The 22,221-nt window shown below is 40.0% G+C and overlaps 1 protein-coding gene across 2 annotated transcripts in view; it reads right to left on the reverse strand.

The window, feature by feature from the left end:
• The window catches only part of rb1cc1 (RB1-inducible coiled-coil 1), a 70,155-nt gene that overhangs the window by 40,475 nt on the left and 7,459 nt on the right, over nucleotides 1-22,221 (reverse strand). For both annotated transcript variants that reach the window (XM_007905911.2, XM_007905914.2), the window contains exons 2-10: nucleotides 21,349-21,470; nucleotides 20,588-20,714; nucleotides 16,521-16,691; nucleotides 13,957-14,159; nucleotides 10,037-10,439; nucleotides 8,325-8,495; nucleotides 5,753-5,937; nucleotides 212-398; nucleotides 35-116 (exon numbers count right to left, since the gene is read on the reverse strand). In XM_007905911.2, coding sequence (XP_007904102.1) covers nucleotides 35-116; nucleotides 212-398; nucleotides 5,753-5,937; nucleotides 8,325-8,495; nucleotides 10,037-10,439; nucleotides 13,957-14,159; nucleotides 16,521-16,691; nucleotides 20,588-20,714; nucleotides 21,349-21,419 — 1,600 coding nt within the window. In that variant the 5' untranslated portion in view covers nucleotides 21,420-21,470. The remainder of the gene's footprint in view (nucleotides 1-34; nucleotides 117-211; nucleotides 399-5,752; nucleotides 5,938-8,324; nucleotides 8,496-10,036; nucleotides 10,440-13,956; nucleotides 14,160-16,520; nucleotides 16,692-20,587; nucleotides 20,715-21,348; nucleotides 21,471-22,221) is intronic.

Genomic DNA, 22,221 nt, shown 5'->3' on the forward strand with positions numbered 1-22,221 from the left:
CTAGGAAAGAGGGAAAACAAATAACATAACTTACTGAACAATTTTCCAAAAGACTCCCTTTTCGTTCTCTCAGCCTCATAGAGTTGTTTCCCTTCTTTCACAAGAGCACTGGCCCACTGTGTAAAAAGATTATATCATCGATTGCTCATAAACATATATTGGATTCTTAACGATACATCGCACGGAGATTAAAAGATGCTGGTTAACTTACCTCCCTGTAATGTTTTGTGAACATTTTACGCCTCACAACCTCCACAACTGCTAGGCAATACATCTGAGGAACAGTGCTAAGTGCCTCTACAACCCGTACTCGCTCTTGCAGTTCAGTCAAAAGTCGTAGCAAAGCTTGTAGTTTTTCACCATTCTGGTCTGCATGAAGCATCACATAACAACACCACCTAGCAAAGAAATTAAAATATTGAGCACCAATTGCCTTGTAATCATGAAGCATAAGAGTCTAGAATGTAAAGCATTTGGAAAATAATCACTTAACGGAAAGAAAACAGACTGACTAAAATACTGTTTCTTTTGACCCCAAAGAAAATGACAATTTGCAAACATTTATTTTACGATTTGAAGTAAATAAAGTACTCATCTCTAGGTATAGTGATCAATTTGCATATATACTTCACATATCAGAAGTAAAGGGTCCGACGGAGTTGGAATAATCATTGAAGCATCTAGGTCTTTAACAAGAATCACATACAATAATAATAATACCTCCATGAACCTAACAATAGAGCCATCCTTTTCATCCCATCTCCCATGACAACTTTATTTTCAGTTAAACACAATAATAACAACAATCTTGCATTTGATTTAGTGCCTTATCATGTCTTCGAGACATCTCAAAGCACTTCAGAGTATACTGTAAAGTGAATTGACTGTATTTTGCAGGCGAAACACAGCCACCAATTGCGCACAGCAGCGTCCCACAAACAACAGTGGATTGAGTGACCAATTTAATATTCATTTATTTATTTTGGAAGGATTATTACCACTGGAAAGCGATCGCCAATCAACTAACAACCGGGTTCCTACTTACCGCTAGGTAAACAAGAGACATCTGGAGTAAGGAATTTTGGCCAAGGTTTCGCCCCATCCAGGAATTAAACCTAGATCCTCTCGCTTGCGAAGTGTGTGCTCTAACCACTACGCTATTTGTTTCTGATATAAAATTAATCCTTGCATTTGATATCAGGAGAACATCTCAAAGCACTTTACAGAAATTTCCCATTCTGTCAACAAGGCCCACAAAATATAGTCAAATTTACTTTACAGTATATTTTGTGAAGTGCTTTGAGACGTCTCAAAGCAAGGATTATTAATTTTTGATCCAATATTTTTTCTATAGTAACTGAGTAAAAATAACTTCCAATAGATTTGTGCATTGAAATCAGCACCATAACTTAAATAGTGAGTGAAATTTGACTTAAAAGAAAACTCCAAAACAGCAAACATGGTCCAAAATGAATTTCCTATTGGACAAAATACCATGAGAATTCTGAACAAATTAGTTTTAGTTCCATGAACTTCGCACTTCATAATAGGTCTCAGCCAAATCTTGGCTCCACTTCATACGCGATAAGACCAAGGACTTCTAACAAAAAAAAAATCCCTCTGGCACAGCTGAAGCTTTGTAAAGATTTTACAACATTTTAAAGAACCTCTCAAAGTCTTCATCCCCAGAGTCTCACAGCGCCTAGCAATAAACTTGTCGTCAAGTATTTGCTTTTATAAGGCAGGCATTTTTTTTGTGAAACATTCTCAGGTTTATTTATGCACCACATTAACTGATTGTAACAAACTAGTTTGAAAAGAACATATTTAAGTATTGTCCTAAAGCATCATGAAAAGTTTCATGCCATTTTCAAGTTTCATTTCAGATTACAGAAAAATCAAACTAGTATATTAAACAAACATAAAAAAGTGAACAAAGTATACATTATATAGGATATAGGCTATATTATATAGGAAATGAAATCAGCAACTTCTAATGAAAGCTGATGCCTATAGACAAAATAATTGTTATTGAATATGGTTACACTCCACATGCAAGATATGCTACTACACGTACTCCGGCTGCCACTAACTAGGCCAATCCACAAATGAAGTTAAACATTTGCACTCTTTCACATATTGTCACACCTAGATCATAGCAATACAGTATAATAATAATAATAATCCTTGCATTTATTATAGCGCTTTTCACGTCGGGAGGACATCCCAAAGCGCTTCACAGAACACACTGTAAAGTGAATTGACTGTATATTTGTGGGCAAACGCGGCAGCCAATTGCGCACTGCAATGTCCCACAAACAGTCTAGATTGAAAATGACCAATTTTTATTATTTTTTTTGGTTTTTGGAGGGATTATTATTAGGCGTGTGGAGTAAGGAAACTTGCCCAAGGTTTCGCCCTGCCTGGAATTGAACTCAGGTCTCTCGCTTGCAAAGCGAGTGCTCTAACCACTGAGCCACAGGACTCCACACATTATACGAGTAATTTGAGACACATGGCAAGTGTAGGAAGCTTAGTATACTTGGGAAAAATAGGCAAATTAAAAAGCTAAGGCTCCCAAAGCTTTTCACCACTGGCAGGTTTCCCTGAACAACAAAATTATATATGTAAAACGCCTTTCACCCCGGGAGGATGGAATGGAGTTCCAAAGGGTGGGGGCAGAGTGGCAGAAGGCCTGCCTGCCAATAGTGGAGCGAGCGAGGCGGGGGACATGAAGCAGACCGGAGCCCGCTGAGCAGAGAGAGCGAACAGGGTGGTGGGGGGTTAGGAGGTCAGAGAAGTAGGGGGGAGCCACACTGTGGAGGGCTTTGAAGGTGAGGACAGGATCTTGAACTGTATCCTCAGTGTGATGGGAAGCCAGTGGAGTCGGGTGAGGATGGGGGTGATAGGGTCGCGGAGACTAGTGCGGGAGAGGACACTCCGACAAGCAAGGAGTTTGCATAGTCGAGCCTCAATGTAATGAAAGCATGTATGAGGGTTTCGGTGGACTGTGGTGTGAGACAGTGTCAGAGTCGGGCGACGTTGCTGAGGTAGGGAAGGCAGAGTAGGTCATGGCGCAGATGTGGGGTAGAAAGAATAGCTGAGGGTCAAACAAGACCTCCAGGTTCCAGATTGGCTTAGTAAGGTGGAGTGCGCAACCATGGATGGTGATACTGTCAGCGTCTGAAGTGAGGAGGCACTGATGGGAGCCAATCAGGAGAGTTTGATGTCTGCCAGACATTCTGTCAGTAGCCCAATAGAAGGAAAAATTGGATAAAGGGTCCCAAATAAATCTTTTCAGTTTACACTCATTTTCGTACAAAAAAACAGCAACGGGTTTAGATGCAAAGAAAGTGTATCTACCATTGGTTAAGATCACACATTATATTCAGGCTTGTCCCAGGTATGTGAGGAATTTCAGTGCAGGATTTAATATAGAACCACTCATAGTGCCACCAACTGACCAAATGTTGCTTTGCACGATTGTTAACAGAATTTAGCTAGATTCAATTCCATTTTTGAAAGAACCTTTAAATATTTAATATTATTGGCACTAAGTTCCAGTTTTATCCCAGAGTTGTTGAACATTTATTTGCAGTAAGCAAATTCACAGGGCCCAGTGTAAATAGGCAAACCTTTCTGTCCTGAATGGCAAATACTGCAATTTATTTTACATCCATGTACCAGTAAACAATTCAGCATGTACATTTTACCAGACAAGTTTAAATCAATGCACAATGTATTGCAATGCACCATCCAAAAAGTTCAAATCAGCTACAAATCCATTGTTCTGTGAGATGTTCTCGATCAAACCACACCAAACTATACTGCTCAAGAGGAGTTCTTGACATCAGCCATTCATTGGGCATGGGCTCAATCCTAGACCTGTCACTTAACTGATGAACAGCAAGCAACAACATGTCAGGGTGGGAGGAAGACAAGCTAAGTGGTATCTCTTGGAGGTTGAACTGTGATACACTTGGTGAAACAAAGTAAAGACAAGTCTATAATTTACATAGATTGGATTTTTTTAATACCTGAGCCAAGCAGGTTTGTACTGTAAGTGCCTTGTAGTGATAACTTACATGGCTTTAGCTGGATCAATTCCAGCAGTACCCAAATACGCACCTGGGGCCCAAATGCCTTGGCTTTGTCAACAACTCATATCAATGTTTGAGGCACAGGCAAGCAGGCTCTGTCCACATCCAGGAGAGAGCTTGGGCACTCCAGAACTGTCAAGGAGAAACTCTGTTTCTGTGACTTCTCAGCAGCTCAAGTGAAGACTTATGCATGGCAGGGGAATCTGCTCGTCAGACTTCCTTGACAAAAATAAAAGTAAAAATACCTTTGGAAAATGATTCCTATGGTATAGAGAAAATATTAAGCTCCAGCACCGAAAAAAGTTATTCATTCTTGAAGACAGGCTAAAAGGAAAACAATTATCAGGACTCCATTTAGGAAACTGATGATTATAGCATCGGAGGAGTGAAAAACCTAATACTTCTATAAATAGAACTTCGCTGTTCTTTCTATACTGTAATTAAATCAATTATATTTTTCTCCTAAAACAAGAATAATCTATTTTTAAAATACTAAATTGGTAGTAGAGCCAAACAGGAGGCAGAGCAAATGTGAATGCAATCAGAAGGATTTGGATCTTTTAGACAGCCAGTCTGGCAAGGCTTAATATGAGTAAGGGAAGGGGGAAAAAAAGGAAAAACAAGCAGGAACATATGCTAAGTTGAATAGACATACACAGCATTCTAATCAGAAAAAAATATCATTATAGATTATAAAAAATCAATGTATATTCTCAGTCCAATGGTTTGCTGCAGTAAAAAAAACAAATAAGGTACTGAGTTGTCATGGCAGAGAACTAAGAGACCAAACAAAAATGTTTCATTCTTGCTGCACAACATATTGAACAGACAAACCCAGGAATATTGTAGATATCCTAATTTCAGGATGATTAAATTAGGAGTCCTGATTTGGAGTCCTGTAGCTCAGTAGACCTGGGTTCTATTCCCAGCAGGGGGAAATGTTGGGCAAGTTTTGTTACTCCCCAGCCTGTTTACCTAGCAGTTAGTAGGAACCCAGTTATTAGTCGATTGGAGGATCACTTTTCCAGAATTAATAATCCCTCAAAAACAATAATAATTTGGTCACTCAATCCACCACCTGCTTGTCGGACGCTGCTGTGAACAATTGGCTTCTGTGTTTCGCTCACAAATAGTCAATTCACTTTACCGTATATTCTGTGAAGTTCTTTGAGATGTCCAGAAGACATGAAAAACATATCAAGTGCAAGGATTATTAATATTAATTTTAACCTTCAAAGGCTACACAGACAAATCAAGATTTTAGTTATTAGAATGGAGGATACAAGAAAGGGGTAAGGAAGTTAGGTGCGCTCCCTTTGAAAAACCTGAGAGATTTTCAAGAATATTAAGTTGACCATGAGGTTGCTCTTTGCAAAATGTGGACTGATGAGGTGGATCTGAGCAAAACATCGAATATTCTGACCTATTTCAAGCAAGTTAACAAAGGAATTCAGGAGTAAGGAGAAAAGTCAAGTTGAACATTTTTACATAGGGCAAAAGATACAAGTACTAAGTTGCCAAGAAGGTATTGAAGCAGAATGCATAAATAGGTTTAAGAATAGTGTTTCTGAAAGAATGAATTAAGAACTAATCAAAAAGGAAAACTTGGGACTCTAAAATGTCTTATTTTTATGAAATATAATCCAACTTACTTCAATCTGACTTGCAAGTTGTTTGCAAGTTCCTGCTTAGCGGTGGTACATTTCTGCTTAATATCCACCAGCTTCTTGTGGTTTGTTAACATAATCATTAGCTGATTTGCATGACTCAGACATAAATCAGGAAGGACAGATGGATCTTTCAGATTTTCAGCTCTCTTCTGATTTGCTAAAAATCCCTGTGGGTTTAAAATAAGATGTTAAAATATACAAAATAAGTTACTTTTGAGAAAACTACAGAACGACCTTAACTTTTTTTCAAAAAAAAGTGAATGTACAATAGAGACTGGGTAGGCAAGCATTCAAAATGGGAGCGATGCACAGCTGAAAAGTAGTGAGGCACATTTTGATCTATTGAAGTCACAAGGTGAGGGTTTCATTTTGTACAAACCGTCAATTATGGGATGTGTATTTTATTTGTAAAACATTTATTTTGTGATGTTCATTCAGTTTACTACAAAATATTTGGTGACTAAGTTCACATGAATTTACCTGGATGAATTACTAATTAGCTGTAAAGAGACAATTTGGTGAAGATATTATGTGATGTGAATTTTAAAAATCACATTTACACCGAATAAACTTTTGTAAATAATACTTGCATTTGATATAGCACTTTTCACGTCTTTTAGACGTCTCAAAGGGCTTCAAATAAGATGTTAAAATATGCAAAATACCAAAATAAGAAGTTACTTTTGAGAAACACTGCCTTAAACTTTTTTTTAAAAAAGTCAATGTACAATAGTGAATTATGATAAAATATTCATATCACAGTTTAATTTAAGTTGTACTAGACATTTAAAACACTGACATGTCACATAAATACACATGCCAAATCTAATTTTACAAAGCTTTCTTCCATAATCTCAATAGGAATTATTATGAACAATTAACATTTAACCAAACTATTTACTACACAAAAAAATTACACTAGGTTTACAGAATGGAAAACAGCATGGAATGGATAAGAAGCTACCGTTTAAAATGCCCACTTGTACAAAAAGGTAATTCGTTACTGGGTTCACAAAATTTTGATATGAAACAGATAAATCTGGATTTCAGTAAGACCTTTGATACAGTTCCTTTTAAGATGGTGGTGCTAGAAGTAAAAAAAGCGGGAATCAGTGGAGGTACATTACAATGGATACACAATTGGTTGATAGGAAGAACCCAGAGGGAATGTCATCAGACTGGGCAAATGTTACCAGTGGAGTTCCAAAAGGGTCTGTTTTACAGTTCTGATGACGAAGTACAAAAAGGATATTAGAGAAATCGAGAAGGTACAGAGGAGGGCAACCAAAATGATTGAGAGAATGGAAGGATTGGACTATGAGGAGTGACGAAGTAAACTGGGCATGTTCACACTGGAAAGGAAAAGATTGAGAGGCGACATGATTGCTGTCTTTAAAATTCTAAAGGGGCCAGACAATCAGAAGGGGCCGTACATCATAATGTTTCAACTTATCCAGAATAGTAAAACCAGAGGATACAGCCTACGATTGAAGTGGGGTAAATTCAGAATGAATCTACGCAAATACTATTTCAGTGAGCGAATAGTGAACTTGTGGAACAGGATCCCCAGGGAGACGGTTGAAGCAGGAAGTGTTGATTCTTTCAAACACAGAATAGACTGTTTTCTTTTAGAAAATAACATTATGGGATATAGTACATAGATCGTTTGGGACATATCTGCATGCAACTGTCAGGAAGGTGGAAGGCGAACGAGATGGACCTTGGTCTTTTGTCGTCTGGCATTTCTTATGTTCTTATATAAAAAGTCACTACAATCCAAACTTGCTGGGAAAAGGACTCATACACACACGAGATATAACATGCAACACACTTAGCAGTAAAACAGCAAAACCTAATGGTGCACATTTTCACAACTTACCTTTTTACTTTGTATTATAAAGTCAGCAATGCCATCTACTGGTAGTAGTTGCACTTTAATACTGGTTTTAAAAAGGTAAGATCTGTAGCACTGAGTTAACTGAATGCTTATATGATACGCAACTGTTTTTTTGTGGTAGAATCATTTTATACAACATTACAACAAGTTCTGTGACAACTTCAAATTGCAACAAGTATACTTTGGATCAATATGGACAGATCCTTAATGTTATAGCAGTTCTATATACTGGCCTAATAATCAAGTTCTTCACAGCAGTTTTATAAATAGAACCATTTACTGCCTCAAATAAATTCCCTGAGGGATAAAAACTCAGTATATTTTGTTCTGAAAAATGATTACAGTTGTCAATCTGTGAACCATTAGCAGATGTCTAGACATTGAAAGGATAACCACAGGCACTAAACATCACATTTGTGACATGTGTGGCACAGAACGCCTCGATTTTAATGCCTCGATTATCTTTCTTTAATTAAATGGAACAAATTTTCCATAACTTCTTGAACTTTCATGAAGTGTAGCTTACCACATCTATACTCAATACTTTAAAGCAATTTCCTAATAAAAGCTATGTTACTAAAGTTGAATTACATCTCGACTTCTAGCAAACCCATTCTACCAAGTATTGTCCAAGGGAGGGACTTATTCCTGTGTCACCTGAGCTAATTCTTTTTGTTCGTTTACCAGCCTATTGCAACTGGCTATCATCTGATCCAGAGCGTACAGTCGATCTTCAAGTCCCTTAATTGCTTTCATGTTCTGATTATCAAGTTTGGCAATTGTTTCGTGACACTCCAATAGAAATGGCTGAAGAATTCCTGGATCGAGCTGAAAATACAGTGGAGGGAAAGAAGTGTCAAACCGTTTGTTGTAGAATGTCAAATTGAAATGTTTGATGCTGATGCTTAAATTGTAAACGTGTTATACTTCCCTCTTAATATAAATGAAAAATAGAAACATTGAAATTTACAGGTGGAGGCCACTCAGCTTATCAAGCCTGCTGCACCAGGTCAGAGCAAGGATATTGCTTCAATCCCACCACCCGCTTTATTGCCACACCGCTTCAAACCCCTCCCTTTCAAATGCCTATCTACTTCCCTCCTGAAAGCTACAATGGAATCCACCTTCATCATCCTTCTTGGCAGGCCGGTCGGTCCACATGCCAACGTATCTTGGATGTGGTTAAGACTCAAATACTGTGCTGGGGATACAGGGGTATCCAGCACAGTATTTGGGTAGTGTTAACTACATCCAAGACAATGGGTTTAAAGTCCTGACACGAGCCTTAAACTCACAACCTTCTAATTCTGAGATGAGAGTGCTACCAACTGAAGCAGGCTGGCATCTTAAAAAACAGAGGTCAACAGGATTGCTATTTAAATGTCTCATCCAAATGACTGCACGTTCAACAATACAGTACCGTCTCACTACTATATTACAGTGTCAGCCTAGATTATGATTAGAAATCTTAGTTTGGGGCTCAAATCCTCAACCTTCTAACTCAGAGGCAATTTTGTTATCAAATGAGCCAAACTCGCTTTTGAAAAACAAATTAGACACGCATATTCATAACCTAATGGTTAAAAAAAGCTTAGCCGACTTTTCTATACACAAAAATGTTTTTAACTTGTTTCCTTATTCAGCATATATTAGCTAGTATTATTTGCAGACTTCACATTGGTATGACAAATAGATCTAGCCATTCTATACATAGTTAATTTTGGTGGTTTTAGAGTAACAGACTCATCAAAATTAGGGGAATAAAAATAATCCTTGCATTTGATATAGTACTTTTCACATCTTTTAGACGTCTCAAAGCACTTCACAGAATAGACTGTAAAGTGAATTGACCGTATATTTGTGGGTGAAATGCAGCAGCCAATTCCACACAGCAGTGTCCCACAAACAGTCGTGGATTGAAAAGGACCAATTTATTATTGTTTTGTTTGGAGGGATTATTATTAGGCGTGTGGAGTAAGGAAATTTGCCCAAGGTTTTATCCTGTCTGGAATTGAACCCAGGTCTCTAGCTTGCAAGGCGAGTGCTCCAACCAGAGCTACAGGATTCCACGGGAAGGGGAGCTCTATCCTAAGATTATATCATTGAGTAGCTAGCCTGCCACAATATTACACTTTGATTACTTAAAAAGAAAACCCCACAAATTTATACATTTCAAATGAAAGCAATTACAAAAATGTTTAAGGGTTATTAATTACCTAAAGAATAATACAAGACCGATATGCAAAGTTTATTTTAAATGAATCGATTTTAACACTGTGTTAAGTAGTTAAAGAAGGCAATTCACTATAAAACCTAAATTTGCCCAGAGCAGGCTTCAATCCCACTCAAAACAGAAAGCAATAACTTACTCGGTTCATAGAGTCGAAGCATTTTCTGACCAGTGATTCCACATCATTTGGTCTATCTTGTACATTAATCCAATCCAGCAAGGAGACGTTAAAGAAAACCTGATCACCCACATTAAATTCATCTCCTGCAGCATTTGGAGTCTTTTCTTCATTAACGTCTTTGTCCTCTCCGGATTGCTGAAAAACATTATCCTGCTCAGGATGTCCATATGATGTCAAAGTAGAAGAGGGTGACTTTTTACCAACTATAGATTTAGCTTCATACAGTAATGAGCTATTGAACCTCTCAGCTTCAGTCTCTTCTCCAGGTAATCTCAGTCTCTCCTGGCATTCCCGATAGCTGTGTCTCGTCAAACACTCCAAAAGTGGGATCTTGGCCATTACAGAGACTGCTGTGCCTAGACTGAATTGAAAGCATGAAACAATACATTAATAACAAATTAACAAGTGAAGGGGCTTAGTAGTTAGAGCATTCGCCTTGCAAGCAAGAGGACCTGGGGTAGATTCCCAGGCGGTGCAAAATGTTGAGCAAGGTCCCTTACTCCACACACCTGTTCACCTAGCAGTAAATAGGAACCCGGTTATTAGTCGATTGGCGGATCACTTTTCTGGGGTAATAACCCCTTCAAAGAACAAATAATTAAAAAAATAATTTGGTCTCTCAACGCACAAGTGTTGTGGGACACTGCTGTGCGCAATTGGCTGCCGCGTTTTACCCACAAGACATGTAGTCAATTATTTTTGCGCTGTGAAGCACTTTGAGACGTCTCAAAACCGTGACAATGCGCTATATCAAAAGAAGGATTATTATCAACCCCAGTCTTGCCCAACTTCACTGGCTTCCCATCACACAGAGGATAGTTTAAGATCCTTGTCCCACCTTCAAAGCCCTCCACGGTCTTGCTCCCCTCTACCTCTCCGACCTCCTACCATCCTGTTCGTTCCCTCCGCTCAGCGGACTCCGGCCTGGTTCACATCCCCACCTCACTCACCCCACTATTGGCGGGCAGGCCTTCCGCCACTCTGCACCCACCCTCTGGAACTCCAACCCACAGTCCATCCGTCTCGCCCCCTCCCTCGCTACCTTCAAGACCCATCTCAAGAGCTTCTTCGTCGACCATGCTTTCGATCTCCCTGCTTCCCCCCACCTTCTACCCTCCCCCACCCCAAACCCCAGCTCGGGTCCGTATATCTGTCTATCCTTGGGACATCTGGCTGACATGAAAGGCGTTATACAAAATGTAATTTGTGGAGTCCTGTAGCTCAGTGGTTAGAACACACTCGCCTTGCAAGTGAGACACCCGAGTTCAATTCCAGGCAGGGCGAAACCTTGGGCAAGTTTCCTTACTCCACACGTCTAATAATAATCCCTCCAAAACAAAACAATAATAAACTGGTCCTTTTCAATCCACGACTGTTTGTGGGACACTGCTGTGCGCAATTGGCTGCCACGTTTCGGCCACAAATATACAGTCAATTCACTTTGCAGTATATTCTGTGAAGCGCTTTGAGACGTCGAGAAGACGTGAAAAGCGCTACATCAAATGCAAGGATTATTATTATAATTTTGTTGTTGTTATTAACAACAAATTATTTATATTGTCTTTCACATCGGGTGGCTATTCCAAAGCACTGAATACAACTTGAATTTATACAAAAGGCAAAATACTGCAGATGCTGGAAATCAGGAATAAAAACTGAAGTCTCTGGGAACACGCAGCATATCAGGGAGCATCCTTTTTTCCTCAGCCGAGAATTCCCCTCCACCGTGGTAGACAGCGCCCTCGACCATGTCTGTCCTATTTCCTGCACTTGCCCTCACCCTTCCCCTATCCCTCCCAGAACTGTGATGGGGTTCCCCCTAGTTCTCACCTTCTACCAACCTCTACCCTCAACAGATAATCTTCTGTTGTTTTTCGCCAACTCCAGCATGATCCCACCACCAAACACATCTTTCCCTCCCCTCTCAGCATTCCAAAGGAACCACTCCCTCCATTACTCCCTGGATCACGCCTCCATTATCACTAACACCTGCTCTCCCTCCCGCAGCACCTTCCCAAGCCAGCGCAAGAGATTCAACACCTGCCTGTTCACCTCCACCCACACTACTATTCTGGGCCCCAAACACTGCTTCTGGGTGATACAGTGATTTACATCTCCTTCCACCAAGTATCCGTGCTCACAATGTGGTCTCCCCTACATCAGGGAGACCAAATGCAGATTAGTTTATCACTTTACCAAGCACCTCCATTCTGTCCACAAGTGCAACCCAGAGCTTCTGGGCACTTGCTACTTTAATTTACTTTCGCACTCCCAACGTGACCTCTCTGTCCATGGCTTCCTATTCTGTTCCAAAGAAGTACAATGCAAGCTCGAGGAACAGCACCTCATCTACCGCCAAAGCATCTTACAGCCCTCTGGGCCTCATCATTGAGTTTAACTACTTGACTTTAACCACAGCTCCCATCTTCTCAGCCTGTCCTCCCCTCTTTTCTTTAAACATTGGCACATCCTCTGGATCTCAGACACATCGTTTCTTTCTCTAATCTCCCACTATTGCCTTATTTTGTCTTGCACCATAAACACCTCTGATATCTCATCACCTCCTATCCTCCACATATTTTTTTTCCTTTGTCTTTCTTTCCCCACCTCCTTCAGTTTGTCCTTATAAACTGCTCCCTTCCAACATCCCCCAGTTCTGAGGAAAGGTCATTGACCTGAAACATTAACTCACTTTGAAGTATTATAGTAGCACATTGCTGAAAAGTTTGAAGCATTCCCACTTTGCCTTTACCAAATAACCATAGATTTTTGTACTGATGCACCAAATGATCCAGGATGCTACTCCGCGTGAAGGGCCCTTTATAAATGCAAGTTGTTGTTGTATAATGGATGGGGCTCTGGCAGCATTGCGGTCACATCTCCTCTTCCCAGATTTGTGGATAGTCTGCAGCCAGTATAAGGAAAAGCTGGTAAGTCCAGCCAGCAGGATATGTAGGCAAGCCTGGACATGATGACAGCATAACCTGATGGCCAACTAATCGAAGGACTCTGCAGCCCGTGTCCTCTCCCGCACTAGGCTCCGCGACCCTATCATCCCCATCCTTGCCCAACTCCACTGGCTTCCCATCACACACAGGATACAGTTCAACATCCTGGTCCTCACCTTCAATACCCTCCATGGTCTTGCTCCCCCCTACCTAACTCCCTCCCATCCTGATAGCTCCCTCCGCTCAGCAGACTCCGGCCTACTTCACGTCCCTTGCTTCGCTCGCCCCACTATTGGCGGGTGGGCCTTCCACCACTCTGCCCCCACCCTCTGGAACTCCATCCCACAGTCCCTCCACCTCGCCCCTCTCTTTCCACCTTCAAGACCCATCTCAAGACCCTCCTCTTCAACTGTGCTTTCAATCTCCCTGCTTCCTCCCTTGCCCTCCACCCTCCCCGACTCCCAGCTCGGGTCCGAAACTCAAGTCTGTCCAGTGCCTTAGGACATCCTCCCGACATGAAAGGCACTTTACAAATGTAATTTTGTTGTCGACAACACTGATGCATACAACAGAGAAAATGTTGAATTATTCATTTGGTAAAGAGCAACATTACGCACATATTACTGTATTGTCCTTTAATATACTTTTAGTACACTATGACTACTACTCCATTAACTAACCTCTGCAGAAGTGAAATTAGAATGTGGTTCCAATTTGATTTAAATGATTTAAGTTTTAAATGGAGTTCCAGCATAAAAAGATACCCTAAACAGTTGCCCCTTGACATAGTAGTTCATATCATGAAAGTTAGAATAATCATTTGCATTTATATAGAGCCCTTACGCCGGACAGCATCTCAGAGAACTGCCTCTTATATTAATAAGCCTGGGTTTTGTCGAATTAATACTACTACATTCATGCTTCACTTACCTTGTGAGTTTTAGCTTAATATCTTCCACAGAATGCTCATAATGGTTATATGCATGTTCAAATTTTGTCAACAACTTTTGGAAAGAATAGGTGCAGTCCTCCAAATTAGCCATGATGGCAGCCCAGCCTTGATGCTGAAGATGTTCATCATGGACCAGTCGTTCACAGAACGCGCAAAGTTTCTTTGCAACTTCATACATCTCCTATCCCAGAAATGAAAGCATAAACAGAACAAGTGAACTTACCTCCATGACAAATTCAGTATAAACAATACATTATAATTCTCAAATAATTCTACAAATATATTGGTAATGGACTAGATTTAGAAACACTGAACAGTAATTATAAATTAGTAAACAACAACAGGAATTACAAATTAAAATTTCTGACAATTTATAACTGACCAGCATGAAATAGTCAATTAATCACTTACATTTGTGCAATTTTTCTAAAAAAAACTTAGTCCAATATGTAACTTACAAAATTTACATTTGATTTTTATACTATATATTTAATAATTTAGGAATGTTACTCCTTCCTTCCTTAAGTAGGGCATTTCATATTCAGAACTGTGGTCCAATAGAATTAAAATAAAAGACAAAATTAAAAATGCTAGAACTTAGATCTTGAATATTGAGTTGAAGTTAAATGTTGGAGAAGTTAGCATTCAACAAAACACATCTTGCTTCCACAAATGTTGGCAACATAAAAAATGATATAATAAAATAAAACTGTATTCACAAGCCAAATACTTGTGAAACAACAACAAGATTACATTTATAGCGCCTTTCACGTCGGGAGGACGTCCCAAAGCCTGGACAGAGTACAGCATTTCAGACCCTAGCTGGGGTCGGAGGGGGGGGAAGGGAGGGGAAGGGGGGTGGCTGATGGCATGGTCGAAGAGGAGGGTCCTGAGGCGGGACTTGAAGGAGACTAAGGAGGGGGCGAGGTGGAGTGACTGGGGGATGGAGTTCCAGAAGTTGGGGGCAGAGTGGCTGAATGCTCTCCCACCAATGGTGGGGCGGGTGGGTCGGGGGACGTGGAGCAGGCCAGAGCCGGCTGAGCGAAGGGAACGGGCGGGTTGGTAGAGGGTAAGGTGGTCGCAGAGGTAGGGTGGGGAGAGGCCATGAAGGGCTTTGTATGTGAGGACCAGGAGCTTGAACTGGATCCTCTGAAGGATAGGGAGCCACTGGAGTCGGGTGAGAGTGGAGGAGATGGTGTCACGGAGTTTGGTGCAGGAGAGGACACCGGCTGCAGAGTTCTGGATTATCTGCAGCCTGTGGAGGGAGGAGCGGAGTCGGGCAATGTTACGGAGGTGAGGGAAGACAGAGCGGGTAATGGCTTGAATGTGGGGAGAAGACAGTTGAGGGTCAAACAAGACACCTAGGTTCCTGACTGGCTTGGTGAGATGTAGTGTGCAACCATGGAGGTTGATGTTGCCAGAGCCTGAAGTGCTGGGACGCTGGCGCGAGCCAATCAGGAGGGCCTCACTCTTGTTCACATTCAACTGTAGGAAATTTGCCCTCATCCAGGACTTGATGTTCGACAGGCAGTCTGTCAGGACAGCAGTGGTCCTGGAGTTGAGGGTGGAGGCAGAAAGATAAGAGTTGGGTGTCATCTGCATAGATGTGGAAGTTGACCCCATGTCTGCGGATGATGTCACCAAGAGGGAGCATATAGATATTAAAGAGGAGAGGGCCAAGGACAGAGCCCTGGGGGACATCAGAAGTGACAGTGCAGGGGCTGGAGGAGAAACCATTAGAGGCAACGTGGTGAGAGAGATAGGAATCGAAACATTATACGTTTAAAAAAAACACAAATATACTGGCCCTCACACGACCTCAAAAACAATATAATAATAATTATCCTTGCATTTGATATGGCACTTTATCACATCGATGTTAGGTCTCAAAGTGCTTCACAGGATATACTGTAAAGTGGATTTGATTGTGTATTATTGAGGTGAAACGTGACAGCCAATTGTGCACAGCAATGTCCCACAAACAGCCATGGAGGAGTGACTAATTTTATTTGGGGGATTTGTTGGCTAGGACACCAGGAGAAATGCCCTTCTCATTTTGAATTGTGCCATGATATCTTTAACGTCCACCTGAAAAGGCAGACGGGACCTCGATTTAAGGCCTCATCCAATTCTAGGATTCTATTTTTTATTCTAGGAGTTGAGGTATGATGATGTTAAGAAAAAACACTACTGCAGTCCTTAAAGTTACTTGTATTAAAATACCCAAATGCTATTCAGGTTAAACAACATCCAACTAAAAGCTTATAGGAAAATAAATTAACACATCAACTTTGAAGTTTATAACATTCAAAGACTTATCCAGGAACAGAAATAATCTAAGTATTCTCCAGTTGAGTATGGATCAGGCAAATTTGTGCATTTGGAGTTTTTCTCCAATATATCAGAAATATTCCTGAGCAAAAGCAATATGACAATCTATATTAAAAAAATCACCACTCATACATTAACTCAGAACAGAAAGCTTTACAATCAGTTACATACACTAAATACAGTTAAGTTACATTTATTTTGTGGTACTTACCACAGCAAGCTGGGTTCTAGAAGCCACTGTGTGAAAGACAGCTGGCATCATTAAAGACTCTTCTACCTTCAGCCCCATCTCATTTTCTGCAGAAAATGTTGTCTTGGGTATAGTTGGTGCACGATCACACAAGATCATCTCTTTGTTGTACAGAAAGATTGGATTTGTATCCTGTAGTTTAAAAATAATCAAGAGTGGAACAATTCTTAGAACTGACAATGCTTTCAAGTAGTATCAGGCTACAGGAGAGAAGCAAGTTGGAGCATAGTTTACAAGTTACAGCTTATAAATATCTGACATTTATAGCTTGGAAATTGAAAAACAATTCAATAGTAACTGGACACTTTTTTTTTTACAGGATCCCTCCTACATGGGCAAGATTAAAAGTATGACAGCAAAACAGTCAACCATATAGGTGTGAACTTGTGCACAGGCAGTAATTTCCAAATTGAAAATAGCAGCCTGTTCTGCTCTGGCTGTGGACCTTCTCTGAACTTGGGAAAAGGAATGTAAAGATCAGCAATACCAAATCTTCATTCCCGACCTACATCTGCAGGGCTTACCCATAACTATAATAAAACCTGACAGCTGCCTGACAGACATCAGGGTGCACCAATCATCCTGTTTTCCTGACTGCTATTGCCTCCAAAAATGAAATGAAGCTCCATCTCAAGAGCTATCTTGACCATCTCCAGAAACAATAGTTGGGTTATAATGTGATCAGAATATAAGCATTATCTCAGAACGTAGAATATCTTACCACAAATGGCTGTTGAAGCAGAATCCATATCAGTAGTTAACATTGAATTGGATACATACTCAAGGAGAAATAATAAAATGTATGTGTAAGAGCATAGAATGGGATTAGAACAAACAACTGTACAAGGAAATACATGATAAGCTCTTTCTGTGATATAAACTTTCTATGATGCTACCTTGTAGCAGTATTATAATTTATATATAGGTGTGCATGCCTTTTAATAAACACCAAATAGAGATCACATTCCACTCTATCTTGTACGGTTCGCTGATGTAGAAACATTTTGACTTTGAAACTATAAATTGCTTATTTCATGCATTTCAAACCATACACATTAAAAGATTCATTGAGACTATTCAAAAGGAAAAGGGTGTTTCTCCATTGTCACAGCCATTTCTCTGCTATTTTGGGGACCTCCTGTATGCAAACTGATTACCATTTTTTCCTATAATTATAATCAATACTGTAGTCAATACACTTGACAGAAATTACCTGTGAAGTGCTTTGAGATATTTTAATGTTATAAATATTATACCAAATGCAATTATTATTAGACATAACTCTGTAAGCTACATACAAAAGACATAAAGTAAAATCATAAATAAGATATTAAAGATATAAAAAAGCCATAATTCTAATTAACAATAATCTTAAGAAGTTGTTTGTTAATAGTAATACTAACAATAGATATAGCAACTTTCAAGCGGAAGACGTCTCAAAATGGATATACTGTAAAGTGTATTGACTGTGCATTTTGTAAGCAAACCCTTTGCTGGAGATTTTATTTGCAAACGATTCAGCAAGTTGCAAAAGTGCCTGTGAACTACCCATAGTCTTGACACAAAATACATTTTGAGCTTCATAAGATATTTGAAGGAAATTGCTTTGCGTCAATTCTGCTTATGCTGTTAAACAAAATTAAAGTGATTTCTTGACTGAAATTTTCTTATATGTGAATCACTCAAAAGATTTACAAAAAAAGTAATGGTTGATGATAGGAATTTTGGTCAGTTCATTGTAAACCAAAGTATTAAGAAGCAAATGTTCAGCTCACCCATAACACAATTCAGATGAATTTAAAATACTATTAGTCTCTGATTCTGAATAATGCTGGAGTTAAACTTTATACAGCCCCAAAGCCGAAAATCAAAATTGTGCAATTACTTTAAACAGCTCCATTTGTGTATTGTCTTCCACATTTCCCAGATGCATGCACCACAAAGACTCCCCCTTTCCCTGTTCCAGTTTCCTCCAGGGAACCAACTTATTAAACAGAGGCCCCCGGATAGCACAAATCAGTTTCATTCCTTTACAAACAATATTAGAACTGAATGGAAAGCCTGCTGACCACATTGTTATAACAGCCACTTCACATGTCTTCACTCCATATTTAGCTACAACTACAACAAAAGTTTGCATTCATATAGCACCTTTAAAAAAGAAAGTCTAAAAATGCCTAGCAAATATGATAAGGAGCACTGAGCACATATTTGAAAAAAATTATGTTTTTACGAGGATTTTACAGATAAGGGAAGCAAAAGTAACAACAACAAATTGAATTCACACAGCAACTTTCAGGAAGATGTCCCCAAAGTAATGCAACAACAAAATTACATTTGTATAGCACCTTTCATGTCAGAAGTCCATCTCAAGTTGCTGGACTGTCAAGAATTTGTACCCGAGCTGAGGGTTGGTATCAAGAAGGGTGGAGGCCAGGGAGAGAAGGGGTAGAAAGGTGACCAAAGCCTGGACAATCAATGTTTGGGACCCGAGCTGGGGGTCAGGATCGGGGAAGGTGGAGAGCAGGGTAGGGGGGGCGCGGGGGGGGAAGGATGGTGACCGAAGGCACAATCGAAGATGGTCTTGAGACGGTCTTGAAGGAGGCAAGAGGGGATGAGGCAGAGGGACTGCGGGATGGAGTTCCAGAAGGTGGGGGTAGAGTGGTATGAGACAGTGGCAATGTTGCGGAGGTGGGGAAAGGTGGAGTGGGTCATGGTACGGATGTGGGTAATGAAGGACAGTTGAGGATCGAACAGGACGCCGAGGTTCCATATTGACTCCGAGAGTGTATCCATGGAGGGCGATGCTGTCAGAAAACAAGCTATGAAGGCACTGACGGGAGACAAGCAGGTGGGCCTCAGTCTTGCTGACATTCAACTGCAGGAAGTTAGGTCATGTAAAGAAGTTTTTGAGCAAAGTTTCTAGAGTACAACAACTTGCACTTATATAGCGCCCTCCATGCAGGTTAGAGTCTCAGAGCGCTTAACAGTGGTGGAGCATGACTACAAAAAGCCTGCTAACTGAACTCCTCAAACACCATGACAGCATTCTGGAGCACCACATTTTTATACCAACATAAACAAGATTGGGAGAGAAAAAAAAAATCAAACTGAAAGTTTTTTTTTGAAAAAAATACTCATTCAGTGGAGACCTTTTTTTAATGTATTGACATGCAGAGCCAACTGGTGAGTTTCCCATGCTAAAATATGACCATCTTCCAGGTAATCGGGTCACCACTGACATCACTTCACATGTGCGATGTAAGAATTGATATCCGCAGCAATTTGACCATGAAGTTGGCCATTTTATCACAAGAGCCAGCCAACAAATGGGGTTCACACCACAAATGTGTCATAACAGAATCAGCATTGCAAAGAATCAAGTTGTAATGGGCCCCATTTTACATCATACAACTTGGCATAAAGCATTGTGAAATTAAATTCTTATTCCTCTCACACATATGAAGGTAAAATATAAAACATTTGATTTGATGCAATCTAGCCTTGGGTTAATGGTTGCAGCCAAGAATTACTCCATTATTTTACTGATCCTAATCACAGAGGATTGGCATTTTGAATGCAGCTAAAAGCCAAATGCTTACTTAACTCAGTCCACATCCTGTTAACTATCTCTACTGCCTCCTAGATTAGATGCAGACAAGAGGTTGGTGTAACTTTTTCAAGTCACAAATGCGAGCAAACTATTGTTTTTTAAGAATGGTGAAACATTTTTCATAAAAGAGTCAATGCAAAACAAACAACAAATCTATTATGAAACTTCACAATTATGTATCATTCAAATCAACTATGAACTCTCAATTTGAAATTCATGATGTTGAAATCAATTATTACATGTACAATTATGTATGTTATGAAATGTCACATTTATGAGTGTTCTAAAAAATCACAAAAAAGATTAGATCCAAATTTCATCCGATAATCCACATTCAATCCAAACACTAATCATTTATTTGGAGGTTTATCATCAAGGATATAATCATACAAATTACTGATAAATGATAACCTACCGTTCCAGCACTGTAGTTACAAACACGCCTGTCTGCAACCATGCATTCCCCTCCATTGACAACCAATACTTGATGCTGAGTCGCAATCTTATATTTAGCTTGGATGGCATGCTTAAGATCTGCAACACTGAAGTGAAATATTTGTAACATTTTATTAAAAGAAAATGGTTGATGAATCAATTCATAACTACTCTGGGGTACTTGTTCACGACAATAGGCACATTACTGTGATTGATATTCTTAATAACAGAATATCAATTGTAAATTATGTAATTTGTGATGCATACATCAAACATACTATATTTCACATACATTAAAACACAAGATTATTAACTTTCTTATCTTTATTTTAAACTCATGGTAGTTAACCTCTTCCATCCCCACTGCACATTCTACCAGAGAAAAGATCAGTCATTTCTCCTACCGGATACAGCAAAATATTATCACCTGTACATACATTTTGACCCTTCAGTCTATAGTAAAGTTAATTTCTTACTCCTGCTATCTTTTGACATCTTTTCCTTTGTAAACAAAACATTACCTCTCCTACCAGCAAACACATGAATAACTTCACCCAACGCTGCAGTTTGTCATTAAAAGAGCTTTGTAGGTTACGAATTAGGGAGACGAGTGTTGTTGTGTGCTATTCAACATGCACTAAACCATTCAGTGATACTATGGCCATAAAAGAATCTTACATTTAGCTCTTTTTTGTTTCAAGAAATGAAAACTAATGAAATACTCTCATGCTAACTACTCACGTCTGTACAGCAAGTTCAGTGTCGAATGTAAGGGTAGTTCCAGTGTTGACCAGAAATACATACAACTTCATGTTGCTGCTCCCACTTCTGTCACCTTTCACTTTACTTCGCTCATTTATCACCTAAAAATCAGTAAAACAAGCAACATTTTAGCTATCAAAGATTGTATATTTTGTTGCAAAATATAAAACATTATAAAGTAAATTAATTTGCTCATCTTGGATATAACTTAATAGTCCTCTTACCAACATGGGCACAATACAAAACTTTCAGAGTGTGAAAAGCAAAACATGCAAATAGTCAATGTAAGGGAGGCCTTGCTCCCTCCTACCTCTCCAACCTACTATCCCCCTACCTACCTGCCCGTACCCTCCGTTCCTCTGGCTCCGGTCTGCTCCACGTCCCCCGCCCCAACCGCCCTACTATCGGTGGTCGGGCCTTCAGCCTCTCAGCCCCCAGGCTCTGGAACTCCATCCCCCAGTGCCTTCGCCTTGCTTCCTCCCTTTCCTCCTTCAAGGCCGGTCTCAAAACCTTTCTCTTTGACCGTGCCTTCAGCTCCCCTCTCGACTCTCTTCCTCCTCCTCGCTCCCTCCCTTCCCTCCCCTCACCCTGACCATTTCCCCCCTCCTCTCTCCCTCCCTTCCCTCCCCTCACCCTGACCATTTCCCCCCTGCTCGGGTCATGACCCAACTGTGCAGCGCCTTGGGACGTCCTCCTGACGTGAAAGGCGCTTTATAAATGGAATCTTGTTGTTGTTGTATGCAACTGAACATAGCAAAGCGTTACTTTTGGATATGAAAAGGCAAATGGGAATACCGCATGTTCTAAATAGGAATAAGGGCAGATCTGGTGCACAATGTTTTTTGATCAGCC

Source organism: Callorhinchus milii, unplaced genomic scaffold (assembly GCF_018977255.1).
Source record: "Callorhinchus milii isolate IMCB2004 unplaced genomic scaffold, IMCB_Cmil_1.0 Scaffold2, whole genome shotgun sequence".
NCBI lineage: Eukaryota > Metazoa > Chordata > Chondrichthyes > Chimaeriformes > Callorhinchidae > Callorhinchus > Callorhinchus milii.